The sequence below is a fragment of the Oryza glaberrima genome, chromosome 3 (assembly GCF_000147395.1).
Source record: "Oryza glaberrima chromosome 3, OglaRS2, whole genome shotgun sequence".
In the NCBI taxonomy this organism is placed as follows: Eukaryota; Viridiplantae; Streptophyta; class Magnoliopsida; order Poales; family Poaceae; genus Oryza; species Oryza glaberrima.
In genome coordinates this window covers 11,735,651-11,759,268 of record NC_068328.1, presented here as the reverse complement: position 1 = coordinate 11,759,268, position 23,618 = coordinate 11,735,651, and the positions used below count along the sequence as shown (strand labels likewise).

The 23,618-nt window shown below is 43.0% G+C and overlaps 2 protein-coding genes and 1 pseudogene across 3 annotated transcripts; 2 read left to right on the top strand and 1 right to left on the bottom strand.

The window, feature by feature from the left end:
• Positions 1 to 224: 224 nt before the first annotated feature.
• Positions 225 to 5,705, bottom strand: LOC127765247 (uncharacterized). The gene is made up of 7 exons (XM_052290111.1): positions 5,167 to 5,705; positions 1,829 to 1,909; positions 1,583 to 1,657; positions 1,267 to 1,311; positions 1,065 to 1,154; positions 875 to 976; positions 225 to 752 (listed from the first exon to the last, which is right to left on the bottom strand). Exons 1-7 carry the CDS (start codon positions 5,638 to 5,640, stop codon positions 570 to 572), a joined length of 1,050 nt encoding a protein of 349 aa, XP_052146071.1. The 5' UTR covers positions 5,641 to 5,705; the 3' UTR covers positions 225 to 569.
• Positions 5,706 to 8,898: 3,193 nt separating this feature from the next.
• LOC127768065 (serine/threonine-protein kinase AtPK2/AtPK19-like) lies at positions 8,899 to 12,900 on the top strand. 2 transcript variants are annotated; one of them, XM_052293581.1, is made up of 8 exons: positions 8,978 to 9,048; positions 9,804 to 9,854; positions 10,386 to 11,370; positions 11,475 to 11,557; positions 11,636 to 11,756; positions 11,854 to 12,027; positions 12,137 to 12,244; positions 12,367 to 12,900. In XM_052293581.1, exons 3-8 carry the CDS (start codon positions 10,714 to 10,716, stop codon positions 12,664 to 12,666), a joined length of 1,443 nt encoding a protein of 480 aa, XP_052149541.1. In that variant the 5' UTR covers positions 8,978 to 9,048; positions 9,804 to 9,854; positions 10,386 to 10,713; the 3' UTR covers positions 12,667 to 12,900. The 2 variants fall into 2 exon arrangements, with proteins under 2 accessions (XP_052149540.1, XP_052149541.1); XM_052293580.1 differs by lacking the exon at positions 9,804 to 9,854 and having other exon boundaries at positions 8,899 to 9,048.
• Positions 12,901 to 16,090: 3,190 nt separating this feature from the next.
• On the top strand, positions 16,091 to 18,818 carry LOC127765031 (uncharacterized; annotated as a pseudogene).
• The last annotated feature ends 4,800 nt before the right edge of the window (positions 18,819 to 23,618 follow it).

The following is a 23,618-nucleotide window of genomic DNA, read 5'->3' as shown; positions in this document are numbered from 1 at the left end:
GCCCAGGCACCATGGTGCCCCATATGAGTGTCATATATATATATATATATATATATATATATATATATATATATATATATATATATATATATATATATTGCTTCTAATAGAGTGAGTTGTCCTATAGTTGTTGAGATTTGTTGTAGTGGCCAATTCTTCGCTTTTGGATAAAACCAAGCCCCTTTCTTGAAAACCAGTAAAAACCGAACATTCTGACTAGTGACTAGAGCAATGCTAGCAGAGCACTTCATGATTACTTGTAGTCAGTACAGTCAAAAGGGCATTCTATTCCATCAATGTCTTACAAATGAATTCGCTTTTCAACAACCCACCAAAGCCACAGAAACCCGTGCGTGATCCTCCAATATCTACAACTAACTAAAGGCATAAACTAGCCATATACTCCAGTGGCGCCTGACAATCATTCACTGAAACAGGAGAAAAAAGTTTCTCCCTGATGCTCCCGCGAGCATCATGTGTCCGTTGTCCATTGGTAGTTCCCAGCCATCATCCCGGTCCCTCATTTTCCTATGGAGTTTTCGAACACTGGAATTTCGAAGACTATTTGGTCAATAGTCCATTGGTAGTTCCCAGTCACCATCTCGGTCCCTCATCTTCCTATGGAGTTTTCGGCCACTGGAATTTCGTAGACCGTTTTGTCTCTGAACACGCCGAGCTTTTCTCCTCCGATATCTACCGTTATCATCCATCTGACCACCAGGTCCTTGGATATTTTGTGTGCCCCAAATGCCCTGATATTCAATTGATGAATATTTCACTCAACAAGGTTTTTGATTGAATTATGGTCTCATTTCCATCCTAATCAGCAATTTTTAAGTTGAATAGTTCTATCAGAAACAATCATAAAACAAACCTGTGTTAACCGTTGAACCCGAGAGATTGCATCTTCATGCACCACTATTGTATCAGAAACTATATCAAGCACATCTTCAACAAACAAGCAATATGTGCTTACCTGGAAAGAAAGAAGCAGTCTGAGAAGGCAGCATAAGATTTGACATGCTTATATATGTAAGATGACAAGAAGGTTTCCAGAAAATTACCAGACTAGAAGGGACAATGGAAATCCCAAACGAGTCAAACTCAAGAGACTCCATAGCACCAGTGTTGATGTCAAAGGTGAAGCCACGCACCTAAAGAATGAAAAGGGCACCTTGAAAACATCAATGTTAAGTGGTCTCCTCAGATGCAAATCCGAAATCCAAATTACAAAGATTACCTCTCTCAAAGACCACACAGACTCACCTTACCAACATTACGCCTCCTAGATGTAACAACACTGTAGCCCACCTAAAAAAAATAGGCAGAATAGTAAATAAGCAATGAAACTACAGTATTTCTCGGTTCATATATTTGCCCATGCAACTGAGAGAAAGGAACAGTTCTTTTCAGAGAGGGCTACACTGATAACCCTACCAATGAGAATTTTATATAAAAGATGGCATTGAATAGTGTTTCCCCTGCAGTTTATATATTTCACCTTTTGCTTTCCTAGATTAAAACAAAAAATTTCATGATATAGAAATGCAACCTCTGTTTGAATCCAGAAAAAAAAGCATACCAAGCTGTGCAGTCCAACTAGCTTAAACTCATTCTCGACCACGGTTTCATCCTCAACAAGCACAACATCTCCAACCTATAAAAGGAATTAGTACATTGAACATTATTGAAAATGATTTTCCTAAAAAAACATCATTGAAAACGAAGTATCTGCTGCAGTATCGATAGTAATATGCTCTTATGTTTATGTGGATAGCAATAATAAAGGCAAAATGAAAAATAAATCGAGTATTCATGCACATCCCACCTGATATATGTCCTCAAAAAGGAATTTCTCAGCTTCTCCCGAAAGCAAACTTGGCCTCACTTCAACCAATGCAACAATCCACTGAAGAAAAATGGAAGATAAACAAATTTATCAAGGTGCTGGTCATATACAATAACATCGACTAACAGTAGCTACATACAAAAAGGGTATATTGCCTATGAACAGGTGAACAGGTCTCTTCAGACAAGCTAATCCTAAGAACCAGCTCATAGAAGGGGGGAAAAAGAGGAGGGGGTAGATGAAGTGTTGTCTGAAACAATAAACCAGATTTGATGAAATTCGGATGAGACCCACAAGGTTTGTAACGTTGCAGAGTTGCTGTGCTATTTTTTTGGCCTTGGAGAAATCATTCATAGACACCAGACTATTCTTTGGCAAGTTACTCAACTACTTATGGGATACTTTCTCTAATATACAGGTGCAATTGATAAGCTGCAGGCTACTAGCAAGCCAGAAAATTCACGAGTTGATGATTGATGCTGAATTACTGATGAATATGCTGCTGGGCGAAGCTTCACTGGCTGTCTATGTGTTTAACTGAAGAGTAAGTACTATGCAGTGTTAGTGTGACTTGTTTTATTTTTATTTTTTTTTTAAAAAGGCAAGATAACCATCTTTATGCTGCCACATTTCATTTTTCTAGCATGTGTCCTTCTCTCTACTTCTGTGAGAGCCTGCATTACACTCTGCAGAAAAAAAAGGCAGTGCAACTTTCATGGGAATCTAGTTTTGTGGACAGTCCGTGCTGATGTGGTGGCACACTCAGGAAAAATGTTCATCAACATGCGATGGCATCCCAAGTCCAAAACCCTTCCATGTCAGAATCTGATCCACCCATTTCAAAAGAAGTTGGCCTAAGCCACTGTTTCATCTTCCTCTTTTCCTATCATTCTCTCCAAAATTATGCAATGCTGTCGCCATTCCTCTACCTCCAATCAGAAGCCCATCTTCCTCCAGCATCCCGGCGTTGCATAATGCACCCCTCTTCTTTGATGTGCAGAGTTGGAATCAATACTGGCTTTTTTGTCTATTTGTGAGCTGGGAAATAATGGAAAAAATAGTCTAGTTGTGATTTAGACTAACCTGTCTAAGCCAGGGATGCTCAATAACTATTTTTGTCAGTTGTGCCTTAGGAATTTGGAGACGGTAAATAACTTCTTTTTTGAATGCCTATCCTCCGCACAAATTCAGAGTGTAGCACTGGGCAGGCTGTGCCAAACGAGCATCATCTCCAGGTAGGCAAGGTGCACGTCTCATATGGACTGGTGAATACAAGGAATGAGGAGCACTGATCGAGCCACAAGCAAAGGACTACAATCGATTTTCATACTCGTTGTTTGGGAGATATGGAAGGAGCGAAATAGGAGAGTGTTCCAGCAGGAGGGAGTCATCAGTGCAGCAAGTAATCACCCTAATATATGACGAGCTAAAACTTTGAAGCATGGGAGGAGCAAAAAAAAAAACGAAATTATTGCCTAGCTGATGAACTGTGGGTGAGGGTGTGCATGTTGTCTGCCGCCCATATGTAAAATTTTGATCATACCCAGCCACTTGGCTGTTTTGCTCCATCCATGAATACAACGCCAACCACTGGGTTGGTCTTTCGGAAAAAAATATAGGTTGAGAATTACTAGAAACTGATGAATGATTGTCTGGTACAGTAAATCAAAACATGGACTACCCTTCCTCCTGTGGCAGCAGGTTAGGGCAATTTTAGATGAGCTTGATCTAACTGATTCTCCTGACACTCAGAAATGGGGTCTGACAGCTAATAATAAGTACACTACCAATTCTCTATACAGAGCTCTGTCTTTTAGAGGTGTTAAAGATGAGATGCTACAAATAATCTGAAAATCTCCTTGCCCCGTGAAAGTTAAGCATTTCCTTTGGTTGGCTATAAGGGACAGAATTCAATCTTGTGAGCAATTAAAAAGCAAGGGCTGGGATGGGTCAGAGAACTATCTTTTATGCAGTAACATTGAATCTACTAATCATATCCTCTTTGACTGTCCTATGGCAACTTTTGCTTGGTGCATGTGTAGGGATGTCTTGAGTTGGAACACTGTTCCCAGTAATTTTGAGGAGTTTTTCTTGTTAATCAATCACAATTCTAACAAAAATATGAGAGCTTTAACTGCTTTGCTTGCTGCTATTTGTTGGGTACTCTGGACTACCAGAAACAATATGATCTTCAGATCCCAGTTGGTTTATTCTCCCCTAATGCTTCCTTTTCGAATTACTTCTTATTTGCTGCAGTGGAAGGTTTTAGGGCGTGCTGAAGAAGCTAACAGGATGATGGATTTGGCAGAGAAGATGAAGATTGCTGCTGCTAATACTGGAAGCAATAGGTTGGGGATATGTTGATTCCTGGGTTTAGAGGTGCCTCGGATGTTGCAGTTCTGCCTGTCTTCTGGATGTGTGTTTTGTATCTGATGACTGCTATCTGTATAGCAGCAGCCCCTATCTGTCTCTCTGGTCTTAGAGTTGTCTTAGAGGTGGTAGTTTACTGTTGAGCCTCTCTTTGCACTCTTTTGGAGGCCTCGCCCTCCCTATGCTGTAATCTGGTGTCTGGGTTTCCCAGCACAACCTTCGGGCTTTCAAAAGAAGCCGGGTCTTCTGACCTTTTTCTAAAAAAAAAAACTACCCTTCCTCCAGTCCTACCCCTATCTCCCTAGCTGGCGCTCCATTTGTAAAATCGTCCCAACCTTACGAACAAGGCCAGAAACAAACTACAATGCCGATCTACAATGGAAGTATGGAAATACCCCTGTCAAAGAGCCCATCAGAACTTCTGCATTGACATATGTATTGCGTGCAACATTTCATTGATCTTATATTCATGCCTATGTGCTAGTCAATTCCATTAGCATGCAATTGTTTAGGGTTCTCTAGACTTGGTGTGCAGGTGTGGTAAGATTGAACTCCATAGCTTCCCCAAGCATAGTCACAACTGCCTATATACATACCACGGCCTACAATACATCGACAGCTAGTAAACCCTATCCATGAAAGAAATAAAAATGCTGCACAGAAAAAGAATCCACTAAGCAACTAACAAATGCACACTCATCTAGAACAATTTTACATAACGTTGTCAGATTAGATCATTTACACGTTACACTAAAAAAAATGGAGTTAAAACTACATAGTAGTGCCAATTCAAACAGCATAAATTCTGTTTCAGCTAGGCACAATATACCATAGGGAATTAGGTATTCTACAATGTATGGAAACTAATCGTCATTCGTTAGTCACGAACTGCAAAGGTAAACAGCCGAAACTGAAAGAAAAATGCAGCAGGCAGCAGCAGACCGTACCGACGCGGCGTCGACCCAGAGCTGCGACACGAACCCGAGGCTCCGCGCCGAGCTGACGCTGATCACCTGCTTGGCGAGCAGCCCCGACCGCCTCGCCATCTGCCGCCTCTTCCTCCCGCCGCTGCTCTCGCCGCCGCCGCCGCTCCGCTTCGCCTCCCCGTCGCCATCGTCCTCACTGGCAAGCCCATCTCCGCCCCCTCCATCCCGCGGCTCAACAGCCACCACCTCCTCCTCCTCCTCCTCCTCGAGCTCCCGCTTCAGCGCGAGGAAGTCGAAGGTGGACGGCGGCGGCGGCGGCGGCGGCGGCGCCGTCGAGTCGTCCCGCCGAGGGGCCGCGCGCGCGACGAGGGTGCGGGGGGATGGGCATGGGCCGCGCGTGGTGGGGGCGGGCTTGGGCTTGAGGTTTGGAGGCGGCGGCGCGGGCGCGGGCGCGGGTTGCAAGGCCGGGTGCGGGAGTCGCGCGCAGGAGCACATCCTTGATGATCCTTGAGCTGTTGAACGGTGAGGACCGAGGAGAGAGAGGGTTGGAGAGGAGGAGGGATGTGGTGGTCTAGTGGAGTGGAGTGGTAGGGACTAGGGAGGGAGGGATTACGATGAAGGCGCTTCTATTCGCAGGAAACGGATTTGAGGAACACGTTTTCTCGCTGCTAAGGAAGAACGCCTATGAGCTCCATTGTTTCCTTTATATGCTTATGCATACGTATAACTTTTTTATATACGTATTGTTAGCAGCAAATAAAATATTATAAATAAACTACGATGAAAAAAATCAACTTCAAAGTAAAATTTAAAGTTAAAATTTTAGTTTATATGCGTAAAAACAATCGAAATGATAGGGCTATATGTGAGGGGGAAGAAAACTATGGTTATATTCTAGCAGCATGTATAAGCTCTTTTTTAAATACTAAATTACGCTCATGGAGTCACGGTACATAATTTTGTGTGGTGGGTATAACGGTACAACAATATGTAAGTTGCTCGTTTTGGTATAATAACTTGGCTAGTCCGTGTGAGCTCATGCCAAAACAATACACGTAAGTAAAATTGATCTAACGTGGTGCACCCTGATAACACATTTGCACTCTCGCAATTGTTTTGTTAATACGAAGATATGTCAACTCAGTGGTCGGTGGTGCTTATAGTTGTAAGGTGTACACCTGTATCTGTACCATTCGAAGAAGAAAAATAAGTTTTGGTGCTTCCACTCAAAGCTAGACCGTGTCCCGTTCATTTCTCCAACAAGAGTTAGATGAAATTTTGGATTTTTGTGGCACGCTTTTCAAACTGCTAAACGGCGCGATTCGTGCGATAACTTTCTATATTATATGAAAGTTGCTCTAAAATATCATATTAATCTATTTTTCAAGTTTGTAATAATTAAAACTCAATCAAGCATATGTTAACACCACCCCGTTTTATGTAAAAAAACTTAATCTTCATGTTCATGAGAAAAGAACACCACCTTCAGCTTAGGCTCTGTTTGGTTGGAGGGACTAAAACTTTAGTCCCTTCACTTTAGTGCCTCTTAGTCTCTAAAGTTCCAAATAGGAGGGACTAAAAAGACTTAAAGTGCATTGGTCCATTAGTCCCTATGGGAGGAGCTTATTGGGACTAAAGTAGCTCCTTTCCACCTGCTACCCCCACGCATGGGCATGGTGCATCTCTCTTTACATGTTTTTAGGGGTAACATGGTCATTGTACCGTGCAATTAATGACCTTTAGTCTCTTTTATTCCCTAGATACAAACAGCCATGGACTAAAATGTTTAGTCCTAGGACTAAAGGATCCAAACACCACTTATATTTTGGTGAGAGGGACTAAAGTTTACTTTCTCCCACCCAAACACCACCTTATGTTCTCAAAGTCTTTAGCCGGATCCGTCAACAGTCTATAGGTTTGTTGGTGGTTGAGACCTGCCTACATCAATAAAGGGTAACTAGAGACCAAAGTAGGGTACTCCCTCCGTCCAAAAATAAGTGTAGTTTTGCACTATTCACGTTTATCGTTTGACCGTTCGTCTTATTTGAAAATTTTTTATGATTAGTATTTTTATTACTATTATATGATAAAACATGAATAGTACTTTATGTGTGACTAAATATTTTTAAATTTTTTACAAATTTTTCAAATAAGACGGACGGTCAAACGTTGGACATGGATATCCACGACTGCACTTATTTTGGGACGGATGTAGTATTAAGGCATTGAGGTATAATCTTATTGGTAAATGAACTAAGAAAAATTAACAACACTTAGTTATGTTGTAAACGGAATTGCAAGAAAAACCATACTATTGTGGAACAATAATACCGAAAGTTGGAACTTTACCAGAACTAATGTGGCATTATTTTTGGCCATGCCATATACCATATACCATGATAATTAATTAATGTGGGGAAGGACCTCCATTGTCAATAATTGAAATGGATTGTTCATGAAGTTCGGTTCCTGATTGAATTTTTTTTCTCTTTGTTACACAGGATTTTGCATGCAGAAATTAATCCTTATACCGAAAAGCAAATCTACACCAGGATACCCGGCTTTATCCTTTACAAAGTGGAAAAGAAAAGCATACAGCAAAAGATTTAGCTCCACTCCTACGGATAAGCATAATAACTCAACAAGGGGAAAAGACATAATTTAAAAAGACGAAATGAAAAAAAAAATGGAATACGTCAAAGTATTAGTGTGAGTAATACCAACTTCTATGTTGTGTGGTGGACATAAGTTGGCATGAGCTCGGAGTCATACAAACCGAATCAAAAAGGGATGCTGAGATAAGATAAGAACATGATCGTTCAAAGTGTGCAAACCAGCAAGAAGCACCGTCCACGTCCAGGTCCATCCATTCAATAAAAAGGGCATTTTGCCTGCAAAGTAACGTGGACGAGAACTAAGCAAAGCTCACACGTTTCATTGACGTTTCCTAGCATCCGACCTCTCTATGCTTCCTTTGCCTCCACAATTCCATACTACTAGCTGCCATAGTAGTAGACGTACAGAGAAGAGCATCCGGGCATCTATAGAACGAATCGATGCTACTATCCTTCAAGGTTGCAATGCGTACTTCCGTTGTTGAAGTTCTTTGTCATGTTCTCCCTTTTTCTGAAGAAAAGTTTCCCTTTTTCCTTTTTATCCTTGTCAACTAATTATTGCTTATCCTTTTCATAAAAAGAGAGAACATTTTGCTCGTTAGCTTGTACATACGCAACTTAATTATCTACTCCTTCTGGGCATAATTAGATGACGTTTCAGACGACCAATTTACAAAAGAAAATAAGCCAAACTTTTTGTCTAAAACAACAAATAGAAATGATCAGATATAGTAATTGGTACGCTTGAAATTCTGGACGCTATCTTTTTATAGCCGCCCAAGTTATATACAAATGCATGCATGTCATGTGCTACATGTGCACCCTAAATCTAAATGAGTTTTCCCACTCAAAGAGAAATCTAAATGAGTTCAAATCTGTTGGTACGCATAATTCAAGCTTCTTTTTCAAGAACAGAACAAATGGGGGAAAAAAAAGAGAATTTCTGCGCGGGAAAAACGGAACAACCACCCACACCCACCTCCGTCCATGACAGTGGGCCCCACCTCGATCCAACTGGGCGTCGGCATATTCGCAGAGCATTTTCCATCCACGTTGGTGCGCCAACTCCGCAACGCCCCCGAGACCCCACCCCCACCTCCGTTACGGAGCCCGCCAATGCGGTCCCGACACGTGTCCCCTCCCCGCTCCCGGAGCCCCGCATCCCACGCGCCGCTGCTATAAGAGGGCCCCTCGCCGCGCGGCCGCACGAGTTCGCCGAGCCGAGCCCGAGCACTCGCCGCCGCTTCAACCGCCGCTCCCCGCAACGACGCCCCCCCCACCAGCGAAGGTTCGTCGCCGCGAGGCCCTCCCCACCCGCCCCCAACCCTAGCTTCCTCCTCTCCTCCCCGTGGATTTGCGTTTGCGTTTCCCGAGACGTGACGCCTCTTTCTTTCCCCCCTGTTTTCTACTCTCTTTTTTTTTGTTTTCAGTTCAATTACGCTGTCTCCGATCTGAAATTGGCCTCCGGAGTACGGAGCATTCTGCGTTTTCGGGGTTGTGATTTCGTGTATGTTCGCGCGCGCTGCTCATCTAAATGATTAGATCTGTGGGGACTTATGTTCTTTGGATCTGTGATGCCCTGGGAGTCGATTTGGGGATTTTTCCAGTGGTGGAATTTCAATTTCAGTGTCCGATGGATGATTTTGGTTCGGGTAGAGAAATTTTGGGTTCGTAGGTCTGATGAATATGTGCTGCGTGACATGCATATGCGGTCAATTCTCGAGTTCTTACTCGCAAAAAAAAAAAAAAATCGTTAGTTCGCAAACCATATAGGAACTAAATTTACCCAAAACTCCCAATTAAGTGATGCTTGTGACATTGGTCTAGGTGGATAAGCGGGCGTCTTTTTTGATTCGGCAAGAGAGGTGGGGTGGTCGCTTTCCAGATCTGACTTAAGATGGTTCCTATATGTTAATTTTCTTTGTGTCGTTGTAAATAGTTGGGAGTTTTGGGTAAATTTGGAATACCGTCATTCCCTAAATTTGACAGTCAACTGACTACAGTTACAGAATCACTTACAATTTTCTCCTTTGATCAATGTAGCACCCTGATGTGTCAGCAGCAGATAGGGAAATAGCATCTTATGTTTCACCGGTACCACAGTTTTTGGCATAGTTATCGTATTGTGCAAACTGTATACTGTTAAGAAGAAACTGCTTTTGCAATTTATTTTTCCCTGTATAGAACTTGATTCTATTGTTAGCTTTATGCTCTGAAATTCATATTAGATGTTGTGTTGTTGGTGTTTATTTTGGTGTACTTTTTGTGGAAATTAGTGATTTTGGTGCAAATTTGCTGGCTTGATGATCACCTTCTCTTTAACAAATCATGTTGTTTCTACTTGTGATTACTTGCTTATCATCATGATTCATGACATTGCAGCAAATAATACCTAGAAATGAGAACCATTTTGCTTCCAATAAAACATTATAGCTTGGAACTTTCTTCCACTTACAATTATGATTGATGGCAATTTGTGCTGAAAACAATAATCATAACACACATAGCCATAAGGCAATATACATACGTAGCCTGATGTTATTCTTTATTAATTTTCCCTTTTAACATTCTTCTGCACAAAGCTGCATTTTGTGAAACTAACTATATTTTTTGTTCTACCTGCAGCCATAGACAAGTTGATCTCATGAATTCAGGAAGCACATTGGCATCCAGAGTTTCCTGTTCATCGGGAAACAACGGCATCTTCCCACCCTGCCTTCTCCCAGGATTCCTGGGATTCCCAGTTGTGTTTGTAAACTTCCACTTGTTCAAGGCCATTGTTCGCAGCCCTGCATCTTCTGTTGTGTTGGGAATCTGTGGAGGGCGCCTTCCATAGAGAGGTGCCCCATAAGTCTTTTGTTTAGTTAGTCTGGGAACTGGCATAGCTGGAATTTGTGGTGCAAAACATCCTTGGCATCAGTAGTCTACACTGCTGAATCTCAGGTTCCTGAAGATGGTTTCCTCTGAAATAAGCTCTGTTACAACAACCCATGCACAAGGTCCCAAGCTCTTTAGAGGGAAGATACTTCTGCCAATGGGCCCTCCAGATGTCGTGCCTTCTGAGAACGTTGAGTTCGATTTTTCTGATGTATTTGGTCCTACGGCAGTCCAGACTCCCACAGATCTGAGCATCCTCACTCCAGACAGTCCTGCACCTTTGACTGAGTCCAGTGAGGGGATTTACAATGACCCTTTGGTTATTGTCAAGAGATCTCATTCTCTTGTTGGTCCAAGTTCACTTGTTAGCCAATCTTTGCCACTTAGTAAGCTTACACTGCATGAATCTGATAGCGCATTGGACCTTCTGGAGTGTACTAAAGAAAAGAAAAGCAACCAAGAAGCTCTGAGTGATGAAGAGCTTGATGATACAAAAAATGAGAATGGTGTTGTTGGACTTGACGACTTTGAAGTCTTGAAGCTTGTTGGCCAAGGGGCATTTGGCAAGGTCTTTCAAGTGAGAAAGAAAGGTACTTCAGAAATATACGCAATGAAAGTTATGAGGAAGGACAAGATTTTGGAGAAGAACCATGCTGAGTACATGAAAGCAGAGAGAGATATACTGACTAAAGTTGATCATCCTTTTGTTGTACAGCTGAGGTACTCCTTTCAGGTATGCATTTATCATCTCTGTGTGTTCTTTGTTGTCAAGCTCTATCATGCATGTTATATTTTTCAGTCTTGTCCCAAATTTTAAACCCAGTATTTACTTGGCAGACAAAATACCGACTTTACCTTGTCTTGGACTTCATAAATGGGGGCCATCTTTTCTTCCAGCTCTACCAACAGGGTTTGTTTAGGTAATTTCATTACATTATTTTATGTTTATTCCTATCGCTTTGCATGAACATTTAATTAAGCAACCTTTTGTCTGTCAGGGAGGAGCTTGCACGCATCTACACTGCTGAAATCGTGTCTGCTGTAGCCCATCTCCATGCCAATGGAATTATGCACAGAGATCTGAAGCCTGAGAACATCTTGTTGGATGCTGATGGACATGTAAGGATCCTTTAATACATATTTTTCTTCACCTTCTCTGACTTTATCTACTGATTGGTATTTGGGAATTTATGGAATTTTTCATTGTCTTATTTAGGCCATGCTGACTGATTTTGGCCTGGCAAAGGAATTTGATGAAAACACTAGATCAAACTCAATGTGTGGTACTGTTGAGTACATGGCTCCAGAAATTGTTCAGGGCCGTGGTCATGATAAGGCTGCTGACTGGTGGAGTGTGGGAATCCTTCTGTTTGAAATGCTTACAGGAAAGGTTAGTTATTTAAGCACGATGTTTCTGCATAGAAGATGTGTTTGCATTACAGATGGTTTGCTTCTATATATCCTTTTGTTCCCATGCTCACTCTTATTATATTCTGCAGCCTCCGTTTGTTGGCGGAAACAGGGACAAAGTTCAGCAGAAGATTGTTAAGGATAAAATTAAGCTTCCGGCATATTTATCTAGCGAAGTTCATTCTCTGCTAAAAGGCGTAAGTTGTTTGCCAAGTTGCTATGATTCACCGCACCCATATTTTTTTGCAGCCTTGTGCTAGTTTCTAGAGTCAACCTGTTTGATCTTGGGATTGAATTTTTAGCCCATCTTATGTTTCAGTTACTGCACAAAGAAGCTGGCAGGAGGCTGGGCTGTGGACCAGGCGGGAGCAATGAAATAAAGAATCACAAGTGGTTCAAGTCAGTAAACTGGAAGAAGCTAGACTCCCGACAGATTCAGCCAAGCTTCCGCCCAAATGTTGCTGGCAAAACCTGCATCGCCAACTTTGACGAGTGCTGGACCAGCATGCCCGTGCTCGACTCTCCAGTGGCCAGCCCTGTCGCTGCAGATAGCAACTTCGTGGGATTCAGCTATGTGAGGCCAGCGCCCTTCCTTCAGAGGCCGAGTCCTCTAGGCTGAAGACCTCCAGTTGAGACCGAAATACATCTTGCCACTGGGTATGAAGCTGACAAAATTTACTGTTTCGATGATTATTATGTAAAACTACCTATTTATGTTGTTCGGTTTGTCTGGGAAAACCCCAGTATCTTTTCTTCGTTGAAGATACTAGTAAAAGATGAACGTGGTACTTGTTGAAACCAGACAAATTTGTCTATTGCCAGATGGAACAGTTGCCCTGGCTTCTATGATCAACCCTTGCCCCCTGGGCCCTGGCCCTGGCCCCTGGCACATTTAGGTTTTCTCGGCCGTTCACGTACATGTTTCCAAATCCAAATCCTGCTGTATGTTGCAACACAAATCCTGTTGAGATTTACCGTTTATGCATGTTGAAATGTAAATTCGAACAGAGAGTTGCTAAATTTCCACATCTAAAAAGTATAGTAGCACTAGTAATAAGAAATGGACCGCCCCAAGTAATAAGCTCACATGGACAGCAGCATATGGCCCTTGGCGGCATAGGCCGAGTCGGAGTTTGAGCGTTTCATGTCAGTATGTCACGCCAACTCCGACTCCGATTCATCCTTGCCTCCACGGGCCCAGTCTCCATCATGCTCAGCAACGGCCACGCAATCCGCCTCTACCCTCCATCACCCTCTTCGTTCCTTCTTACAACCTCCGGCGATCTCCATCACGCTCAGCAACGGCCATGCAATCCGCCTCTACCCTCCATCACCCTCTTCGTTCCTTCTTACAACCTCCGGCGATCGCAGCAGCAGCAACACCCCTCCTCCGTTCAACTTGAGGGAGAGGCTATGGCGGTGTTCTACAGGTACAGGAGCGAGGTGGACACCTTCTCCATGCCCGTGCCGGAGCCTTTCGTCTCCGTCGCGGAGCTCAAGCGCCTCATCACGGCCACCGCGCACCACGGCCATGGACGTTCGCACGGCCGGGGCCCCAGGGAGAGCGTCGCGTTGTACAGCGACAACACCGGCGAGGAGTACGCGGACGAGGCCGAGCTGATCCGGGTCCAGATCAACTAGAGTTGACTACAACTCTACCAGGTGGACAATGTCGAATCTAGAACAAAAATAGAGGGGTGCTATGTATAAAACTTACATAAAATTAAGACAACCAAATATACATCCATGACGTATTTTGCTAATCAAATCGTAAAATTAACAAATAAATAGAAAGAGGGTATCATATAAAATAAAATAACTCTAGCTCATCGTTTATTATTTGGAAAAGTACTTGTTAACCTTGCTTCTCCGCTTTAATGTGCAGTTATATCCACTAAAATCAGGCAAACAAATTGAATTTTATATGAATGATGTGCCAATACACTCAAAAGGTTTCCAAACCTAATTTACCAATAAAGAGGCTCACATTTACATACTACAACAGATGGATTAATGTCCAGTCCAGCTGGAATACGTCGTAGAGGCCTTGACAACAAAGATGTAATGAGGCACTAAACAGCAACGTTTTTATTTCTGAACCTGACCGCGAAATGCACAACCGTGGAGCTGGGGCTCAAGCCCCAAGAAGCCTTTGTTAACCTTGCTTCTCCGCTTTAATGTGCAGTTATATCCACTAAAATCAGGCAAACAAATTGAATTTTATATGAATGATGTGCCAATACACTCAAAAGGTTTCCAAACCTAATTTACCAATAAAGAGGCTCACATTTACATACTACAACAGATGGATTAATGTCCAGTCCAGCTGGAATACGTCGTAGAGGCCTTGACAACAAAGATGTAATGAGGCACTAAACAGCAACGTTTTTATTTCTGAACCTGACCGCGAAATGCACAACCGTGGAGCTGGGGCTCAAGCCCCAAGAAGCCTTTGTTAACCTTGCTTCTCCGCTTTAATGTGCAGTTATATCCACTAAAATCTGGCAAACAAATTGAATTTGATAGGAATGATGTGCCAATACACTGAAAGGTTTCCAAATCTAATTTACCAATAAAGAGGCTTTTACATACTACAACAGATGGATTAATGTCCAGTCCAGCTGAAATACGTCGTAGAGGCCCTGACAACAAAGATGTAATGAGGCAGTAGACAACAACGCTTTTATTCCTGAACCTGACCGCGAAATGCACAACCGTGGAGCTGGGGCTCGAGCCCCAAGAAGCCCCAACGGTGGATACGCCAATGCAAGTGGAGTTGTGATGATCCATTCCATTCTGTATACTTCATTGGGATTAAGCCAAGTTAATTTGTACTACTTAAAAACCAGTAACTAACCATGCAATAAATAAACTTGCATCAACAATGTCACAAGATAACCCGCTACTTGTTGCTCCAAAACATTGACATTGTTGGTCTAGTAATTTAAATTATCTATCTATGATTTGTATTCATAGGTCCATACAAAGAGGCGCAACAAGCTACTTTATGATAGGATGAGAGATATTGTCTTTGTCAAATTGAACTCCAAATTAATAAACAAGAGAGACAACAAAGATAGGGATCCTTTAGAGAAGGAAGTCAATGATGCTGTGTCTAATGATGAGAATGAGTTCATTACTGGTATTGTACCTTTTTCTAATGAGCTTGCTGAAGATGATCCACAAGATGGAGCATCACAGGGAGAATCATCATAAGGTCAAGGAAAAAGGAAGAGGCTTGTGCGCCTTAGAAAGAAGATAATCAAGAGCGTGCACTCTTTGATGAATGATGTTACAATGCAGCCTGGACCTTCATCATCTGACTCAGAAGATGGTGATGGCAATGGTGCTGGAGACGTTTCAGTGGGATCCTTCGATTCTGATAAGTCTCATGGTGTCTCTGAATCTGATTAGTGGAATGCAATATTCTAATCTACAAACTTGTTGTTCTTATTTTGTTAATTAATGGTCATGTTCCTGACTTCTTATGATGAACTATTTATTATTTATGTCAAGAACTCAAGTGGCATGTTTACTATGAACTATGAACCGTTAAATTTATAAGTATGAACTCAAGTGCCATGTATCTGTATGATTTAATATGAACTATGAAAGTATGAGTTAGGAACTATGAACTCCATGTATGAAGTATGAATTGGTGATGAACTTAACGTGCAATGAAATAAGTGATATGTCAATTTTTAGCTCAAATTCTATTAAATTTTTATTGTTTTCTCATATTTTAGAAAAAAGCTAAATGTTTTAGCTGTAGCTATAGCCGGTTATAGCTGCTCTTAGCTATTGGAGAGCACAACCGCTAAGAACCTTAGCCAGAGATTTAGAATATTGCTAGCGACTAGTGCGGTGGCAGGGAGGAAAAAGGAAAACTGATTAGGGTTTTGTGGATTTTGCACAAATCTCAAATTAATCAATGGTCTGAAATTTATAAGATACTAGGAGGGGTTTTCTGTTAACTGAGGAGTAGACAGTAAAAAAAAAAAAAAAAAAAAAAAAAAAACATATAGCATTGCCACCGGCCACCCATTGCCTTTCGTTCCCCTTTCGTGATTGCCCGGTCGCGGCCTCGCCGCTAACCCTAACCGATCGAATTCCTCCGAAAAAATCCAGCCATGGCGCCGGCGGCGCAGGAGCCTTGGGCCATCCTGGCCGCAATCCCTAACGTGGTGGGGTACAAGGAGGCGAAGCGCATCTTCCCGCCGGGCACCGACATCTCCGTCGCCCGCAAGGAGGTCCCGCGAGCCTCCGTCCTGACCGTGCCGCGCCACATCTCCCTCCCGGCCTGCCTCGGACTCTACCCCTATGTCGTCGCCGCCGACCGCTCTGGCCTTCTCCTCCTCCTCGGCACGCATCCTGTCACCTCCGCCTCCGCCATGGTCTCCGACCACATCTGTGATGCGCACACCGGTGAGGTAGTCTCCCTCCGCGACTGCAAACCAATGCGCCCCATGACCTTCTACGGCGCCGCCAACGTCGGTCTCATCATCAAGGACGACGGCTGTATGGTCGCTGAGCTCCAGCCGGGATGCAAGGGCACAAGCACCGGTGGTGCCACTCTGCTCAGCTACAAGGTGGGGGAGTGCTGCAAGTGGCGCGAGAGGGAGCTTACCTGCTCGCCCCCACTCCCGCTGGACTGGTACCCGGAGGGCGTCGTCTCCCACGGCGGGATGCTCTGGTGGGTGGACCTCTCCTACGGCCTCCTCTCGTGCGATCCCTTCGCCGAGGAGCCGAACCTGATCCACGTCCCGCTCCCACAAGTTCCCGACGAGCTTCCTGTTGATGACCAGGTTAACCGCGGTGCCCACCGCTGCGTGAAGGTGAGCGGAGGAAGGCTGATGTACGTGCAGATACACGGCAATCCTGTTGTGCCGGTGGTCAGCACATGGTTGCTCGACGAATCGACCTGCTCGCCCGGGGAGTGGGAGTGGAACCCCCAGGCTCAGCGCGCCCTTGGCCGAGCTCTGGATTGACCAGAGCTATGTGGACACCATGCTGCCGTTGACCATTCCTGCCCTTGCGCTCCCCCACCCCACAGATCCTAACAGGGTATATTTCTTCCTCAAATCTTGCATCTTCGCAGCCGACCTACGGTTGAGGAAGCTGGTGTCATTCAATAGTTTTGAGATGCTCGACCCACCGTGTGAACTTTGGATGAAGCGCTCCTCCCACTTGGTCCACGCATGGCAGTATGATCCTTCAAGCAGTCGTATGTATCTTTTGTCTCTGCCCTTCTCTTTATCTTGATGTGTTCAGATGATAGCTCATATTTCGATGTTCCTGCCAATTGTCATTAGCATGGATAAATCAATCTGATCCACCGCTTATATCAAAACTCTACTCAGACCACTCAGACCCTGTATAAAATATCCAGTACCCTTGAACTAAAACAAGACCATAAATCCTATCCTGGTTTCTTTATAATTTTAGCTTGAAGATCCACAACTTCCGGAACACCGATATGAGCTAGATAGTGTGATAATTGTGTGTTTATACTTGTTTAATTCTGAACCAATGCTCGCTGCTATATACCTTATTCCTGTACATATTCCTGTATGGTTTGTACTGCTCCATTTGATGGAATACTGCTAGTATAACTTTAGTGATTGCAAGAGTGACGTAGGTCCGGAATAGTTCTTCCATATTCTCTAGAAATGTTCCGTTGTCTCTTACAAATTAAATGATACAGGGAACTGCCAAACCGAGTGATGGGATGTTTTGCCCTTGAATGGAATGGGTGTAACCACCTTGTGACACTGGGAATGTATAGATGTTACATCTTTTACAGTTGTGCTTATGAGGCACACGGACCACTTGGTTTTCATGGGGAATTATTGATATTTTTAGGTGTATTGTTTCTCTGCAGAATATTTAGCCAGTTTATAGTGCTTATAAATCTTAGTTGAAGTGTCATTCTGTTGCTCTCCTCAGCTTACATATAACCACTGTAATTTCTTTTTTTAGGTTCTGACTTTGTATTGGCATGCTTGAGGCAAGACAAGGCAATTGCTTCTAAGAGCAGGTGACCCTATACTTCACTTTAACTTCCAATTAGATTTTCTTGCATATCCTTAACTTTAACTTCCAAGAAGTAGATTTTCTTTCAATGGCCTAATACAATCTTTCTTTTGATTCAGCTTCTCTGGTATAATTCCTGTCACTCGTAGAACTGGTATGTACTATATAATCTATGCAATTCTTCAATCGCAATTATTGGATGGGGTGTTTCTTTTGTCCAGGCTGTAGAAAAGTGAGCAAATTTCAAATAACGCCAGACATAGTGTTTTGTCAAACGTACTCTGTAAAATTTGATTGAATACGTCCTTATGGTGTGAGTATGTTAACTGTGGTGCCATGTTTTTTTCCCTTCGGTCCAGAGTTTTTGTACTGAAGAGCTGATATTATCTGTTGTATTTTCAGCTAAAAGTTTGAAGAGAGTTTGGGATTCTGTAACCAGGCAGCAGCAAAAGCAGGAGCAGCAGCTGCAGAAGCAAGCTATGTAAGGTGCAGAATCTCTGAAGAAAGCAGAATCAGCCAGCCTCATTAAGTATGAAGGGTAGAGTATATTATTTTGTGCATGATTTGCCAGCCTCATTAACCAGGATTTATGAAAACGATCTGATACAGCATGAGCTTACTTGTGAGTTCTTGTTCTGTGCCTTTTCTTAGGCCTATTTATAAGGGAGACGCTTCATGTACAGCTTGAGTACAAACGTGAATCTTGACTGTTGGATGCATTTATGAGGATTTTAACCATTCCGATCTTGAGTTGTCCCAAATAAGACTTTCAATAGACAGTCTTCAATGTTAAATAGAGACATGTTAATTAGTTCTACAACCATACCATGCATGCATGTGTACGTGACAGTCTTCAATGCTTGGACAGTACTATGGCTGAATATTTGTAACTGATATAACGGTTAGGATGTATCAAAATAAGATAGCTTGAAAAAAGTCCATACTTTTGTTCTAGAGGCCAAAGAATTACCATGTTAATTGAAAAACTAATTTCAAGTCCATACTTTTGTTCTAGAGGCCAAAGAATTACCATGTTAATTGAAAAAATATATTATGAAGATGGCTAAAAAAGTGCTATCTTTTATTTCGGAGGCCTAAAATTACCGTGTTAATGAAAAGAAAATAAAAAACTACACCATTAGATAAACATATATTTTAACTGTTAAAATTAATTTATAAGTATAACAAACAGCAAATTAAATAGACAAATACTACTCAAAGTTTGGAAATTACTGTATAACTAAACAATAATCATGTTCAGACTCTCAGGTCCCAACCGGACTTGGGCTAAACACATTCTTTCTAGAGGCACCACGTTCACTGTGGGGACTAGAAATATCCACATTAATCAAAAAAAAGAAAAGGAGAGTCCAACTTGAAATACAATTTAATAATAACTGAAATTAAGAATTAAAAATAATCACTATTTAAAGAAGAGTCCATCTAAGAACCCAATACGAGGTTAATTAATATTCGGATTAAAAAATAAAATAAAATCCGAAATTAGCAAAAGAAGAAGAGAAGAGCTCGAGTAGAAATACAATTTAAAAATAACTAAAATTCCAAATTAAAATTAAGTAATATTGAAAGAAGAGTCCATATAAAAACCCAATACGAGATTAATTAAAATGCGGAATAAAAAATTGAAATAAAAAAAAGAAGAGTTCAAGTAGGAATATTGTGGACCCCCGTTTTTATAACAGGAATCATTCGTGTAAACAGTACCATTTCCCTGGATCAAGTAGTCTGGTACACACGAGTTCATAGCTGAAATACCCAAAAGCACATACACGAGAGTCCAGTGCTAATTATTACATCATAAGCCCGCAGGCATTCTCTTAAATCATCGAACCGAGCGGTCCGGAATACATCCAAAAGCAGAAATAGATGAGGTAGCGGAATTCAGGCAGCGGCATGCCATTGCCACAGGCAACGACCGTAACTAAGACCTACTGAGCGCCATCGTCTTCTTCTCCCTCCTGGTAGTAGGCATAGGGATCCTCCGAAGCTTCATCTCCCGCTTCTGATTAATTTTATATTTGCAAGGGTGAGTACCAACCGTACTCAGCAAGCCACCATAGCAAGAAATGCACATGATAGGGGTATTCAAAGGATAGCTATGGTTCCTTTGCGCAAAGCCAGTTTTGTAATTCTTTTCGCAAGCCTAAGACCTAGCACAGACTAATCAAATTTTAGTACCAGTGTTCATATTAAACAATGACGGTTCTGTCCACCATCCATTGTGATCCCAAGGATAGCTTCCCGCCATCGAGTCGTTATGGTTTTCTGAGGACGTCCACCTTCCCACCTCTCAGGAAGTGGCTCCATCAGCATAAAAAAAATCATCATGCAATATCCCATCCCACACAAGTTAAGAATTTAGAGTCTAACCAAGTGTAATACATGTCTCGGTGCTCAATAACCGCGAGCACGGCTATTCGAATAGATTTGGTTTACTCACACTGCAGTGGATGTACACTTTACCCGCACTCCGCAACTGCCCAACACATGAGCCTCGTCCCAACACATGAGATGCGTCACGGCAAAGCTTTTCGATAACCTCGCATTGGCAGTACCCGCTCCATGAACTTAAATCCTCATGCACTCTAGGTGTCCATGTTTCTAGCAGTGAGAGGAGTTCTGGCGCTCCCGGGAAAGAGAAGTCTCACACACATATTAAATTATAGTTCAAGTTAAGTTCTCTCTCACACACACTCATGGCAGTCCTACCAATGGCGACACCGATGTAGGGCACGCCTCTCGGCCCTACCTCAACGGCTGTCCCATCGTAGCGCACCTGCCTCACTCAGGGGTGAACCATCTATGCAGGGATACTGCCTCCGCTCGGCTATCTAATCCGCTAGGTCTATACCCATTCGAGAAGTACGGTTGTACGGGGGTCGTTTCATGCTTAACTTCATGGCTCGGTCCTTAATTGACCGGGGACGGTACTAGCCTTTTCCAGATACCACCCAAATCCTCCGTCCGCCCCAGTCGAAAATAGTTGTTTAGTTTTATTTTTTTTTCCTTTCACAAATCATGTCATCAATATCATGGCAATGTGGCGCTCATGTCTCCACATGCCGCATCTCAATTACCTTCCCAAAGGTAATTGCCCAAGCATATAGCATTTGATAAATATGAGTATGCATAATTCTAGAATAGCATTTCTAAGCAATTGTCATAATTGACTAGGGACTCATACGTAAACATGGTTACGAAGGAATAAGGGCAAACAATAATCAAGGCATGGCATAATCACAAGTAGGATGTTCATCATTGCATGCAATTTTATTTGTAAACAAAATAATTTCGCAATTGGGATCAACATGTTCAAGGAATAGTGATGACTTGCCTTGCTCAAGGTCTTGCGGGTCTTGGTCCTCGCTTGGATCCGCAACTCCCTCGGGCTCTACAAGTACGTGCGAAGAATCGATTTTGAATTCGGTTAGAATTCAAGTAAAATCCAAATAAATCCAAATGGAAGTCGAACGCGTAAGTCAATTCTTTTATATTAACTTTCTTATTCGCGAACTAAGGCAAACCCAATTTCGATCCAAACTATTTTGCGGGTATAAATATTTTGTTGTCATAAGTTTTTAATTTAATCTAACCGAGCATTATATCCATATAATAGGTTAGAAATTTCTATCGCGAGCTAAATATCGGACGGAATCCTAGAAATATTATACGATTTAATTTAGCCTATGACTAAATGATTAAATATAATACACGGGTAACACCCTAGTAATTAAATCCGAATCGCTACCGTTAATCGATTACTTATAGAGATTACCCAGAAATAATCCATAATAATTTACGAGAATTCATACATTTGTTTAATTATTAATTACATCTAAATTAATACCGCGAATTGATTTCTTATGGAGAGTACTAAAAATAATTTATAATCTATAGGAATTCATCCAATTATATTTTCATTAATCCTATATTTAAATGCTAGTATTTTAGGTATTTAATTAGTAAGATTTCATCTAACTATATTTTCATTAATCCTATAATTAAATTCTAATATTTGTAAATATTTTTAAATTTCCCCCTAAATTTTTCCCTTTTCTTTTCCCTCTCTCTCTCTTTTCTTTTCTTCTTTTCTTTTCTTTTCTTTCTTTTCTCTCCCTCTCTCTCTTTTCTTTTCTTCTTCCTTTTCTTTTCTTTCTTTTCTCTCCCTCTCTCTCTTTTCTTTTCTTCTTCCTCCTCCCGGCTCCTTCTTTCTTTTCCTTCTCTTCCTCTCTTCTCTTTCGGCTTCGTCTCCCTCTCTCTCTCGTCCTGCCTACCGAGACCGGCTGAGGAAAAAGGAAAGAGGCGGCGGCGGCACGGCTTACCGGCGGCAACGGCAACGGCGGCGGCGCACGGCGGCTGCGACGGCGGCGGCGCACGGCGGCTGCGACGGCGGCGGGGAACGCGGCACGGCCAAGGCGCGGCGCGGCGCGGCGGCTTCGTGGCGGCGGTGTGGCGGCTCTATGCGACGGCGTGGCGGCGTGGAGGCGACGGCGTGGTGGAGTGGGTAGAGGAGAGGAGGTGAGGATGGAGGGAAAGAGGGGGAATAGTGGGGTTTATATAGGAGAGGGGAAGAGATAAGGGGGGGAGAGGGGAGACGCGACGGCGGCGCGGGGCGCGAGGTGGGGGCGCGCGGCGCGAGGTGACGCGACGGCTGCGGCGACTCGTGATGTGACAGCGGTGGCGGCGGCGCGCGGCGCGGCGCGGGGCGCGGAGCAGCGACGGCGACGGCTCGGCAGCGACGACGTGACGGCGGGCGGCAGCAGCGGCGATGGGACGGCGCGACGGGATGGCGGCGAGCGACGCGTGACGGCACGGGCGCGGGGCACGAGGCGGCGGCACGGTTGTCGGGATGACACGACGGGCGGCAGCGGCGACGCGACGGCGGCGGCACGAGGCGCGGGACGATGGCGACCCGCGGCGATGGCGACGGCGCGCGGCGCCACAGCGGCGACGCGATGGACGGGCGGCGATGGCGACGGCGCGGCGACGTTGGCGCGGCGCGGCAGGGGCGGCACGGCGCTCGGGGCGGCGTTGGCGCGGCAGCGGGGGAGGGTTAGGGCTAGGGGACCTCGTCGAACACTTTAGGTGCAATGAACAGTGCCGTTTTCTAATTAACCCGATTTTGGCCCATTTATTATTTAAATTTGATTCTTTAATTCCCAAATTTTGCATAAATGAAGTATACTCAATATTTGTGCTATTCCAATCCATGGATTCATTCTAGATTAATTTATTCCATGTTTTATATATCATTATTACAATTTACTTGAATTTAATTAGAGTTAATTCTCATTCCATTGCTCTTTAAATTTGATGGATATAAATATGGTCGTAATAATATTTTACTCATTTCTATCCATACCTAATCTTTATTTTAATTTATATTTATTTTACCAATTTATTTTTAAGGTTTATTCCTAATTAACTATTCTTTACTCACGATTAATAAACTTCGAGATCAAATCCAAAAATAGGCGAATAAGATCGGCATGATGCAATTGATTAAAAAAAAGTTTT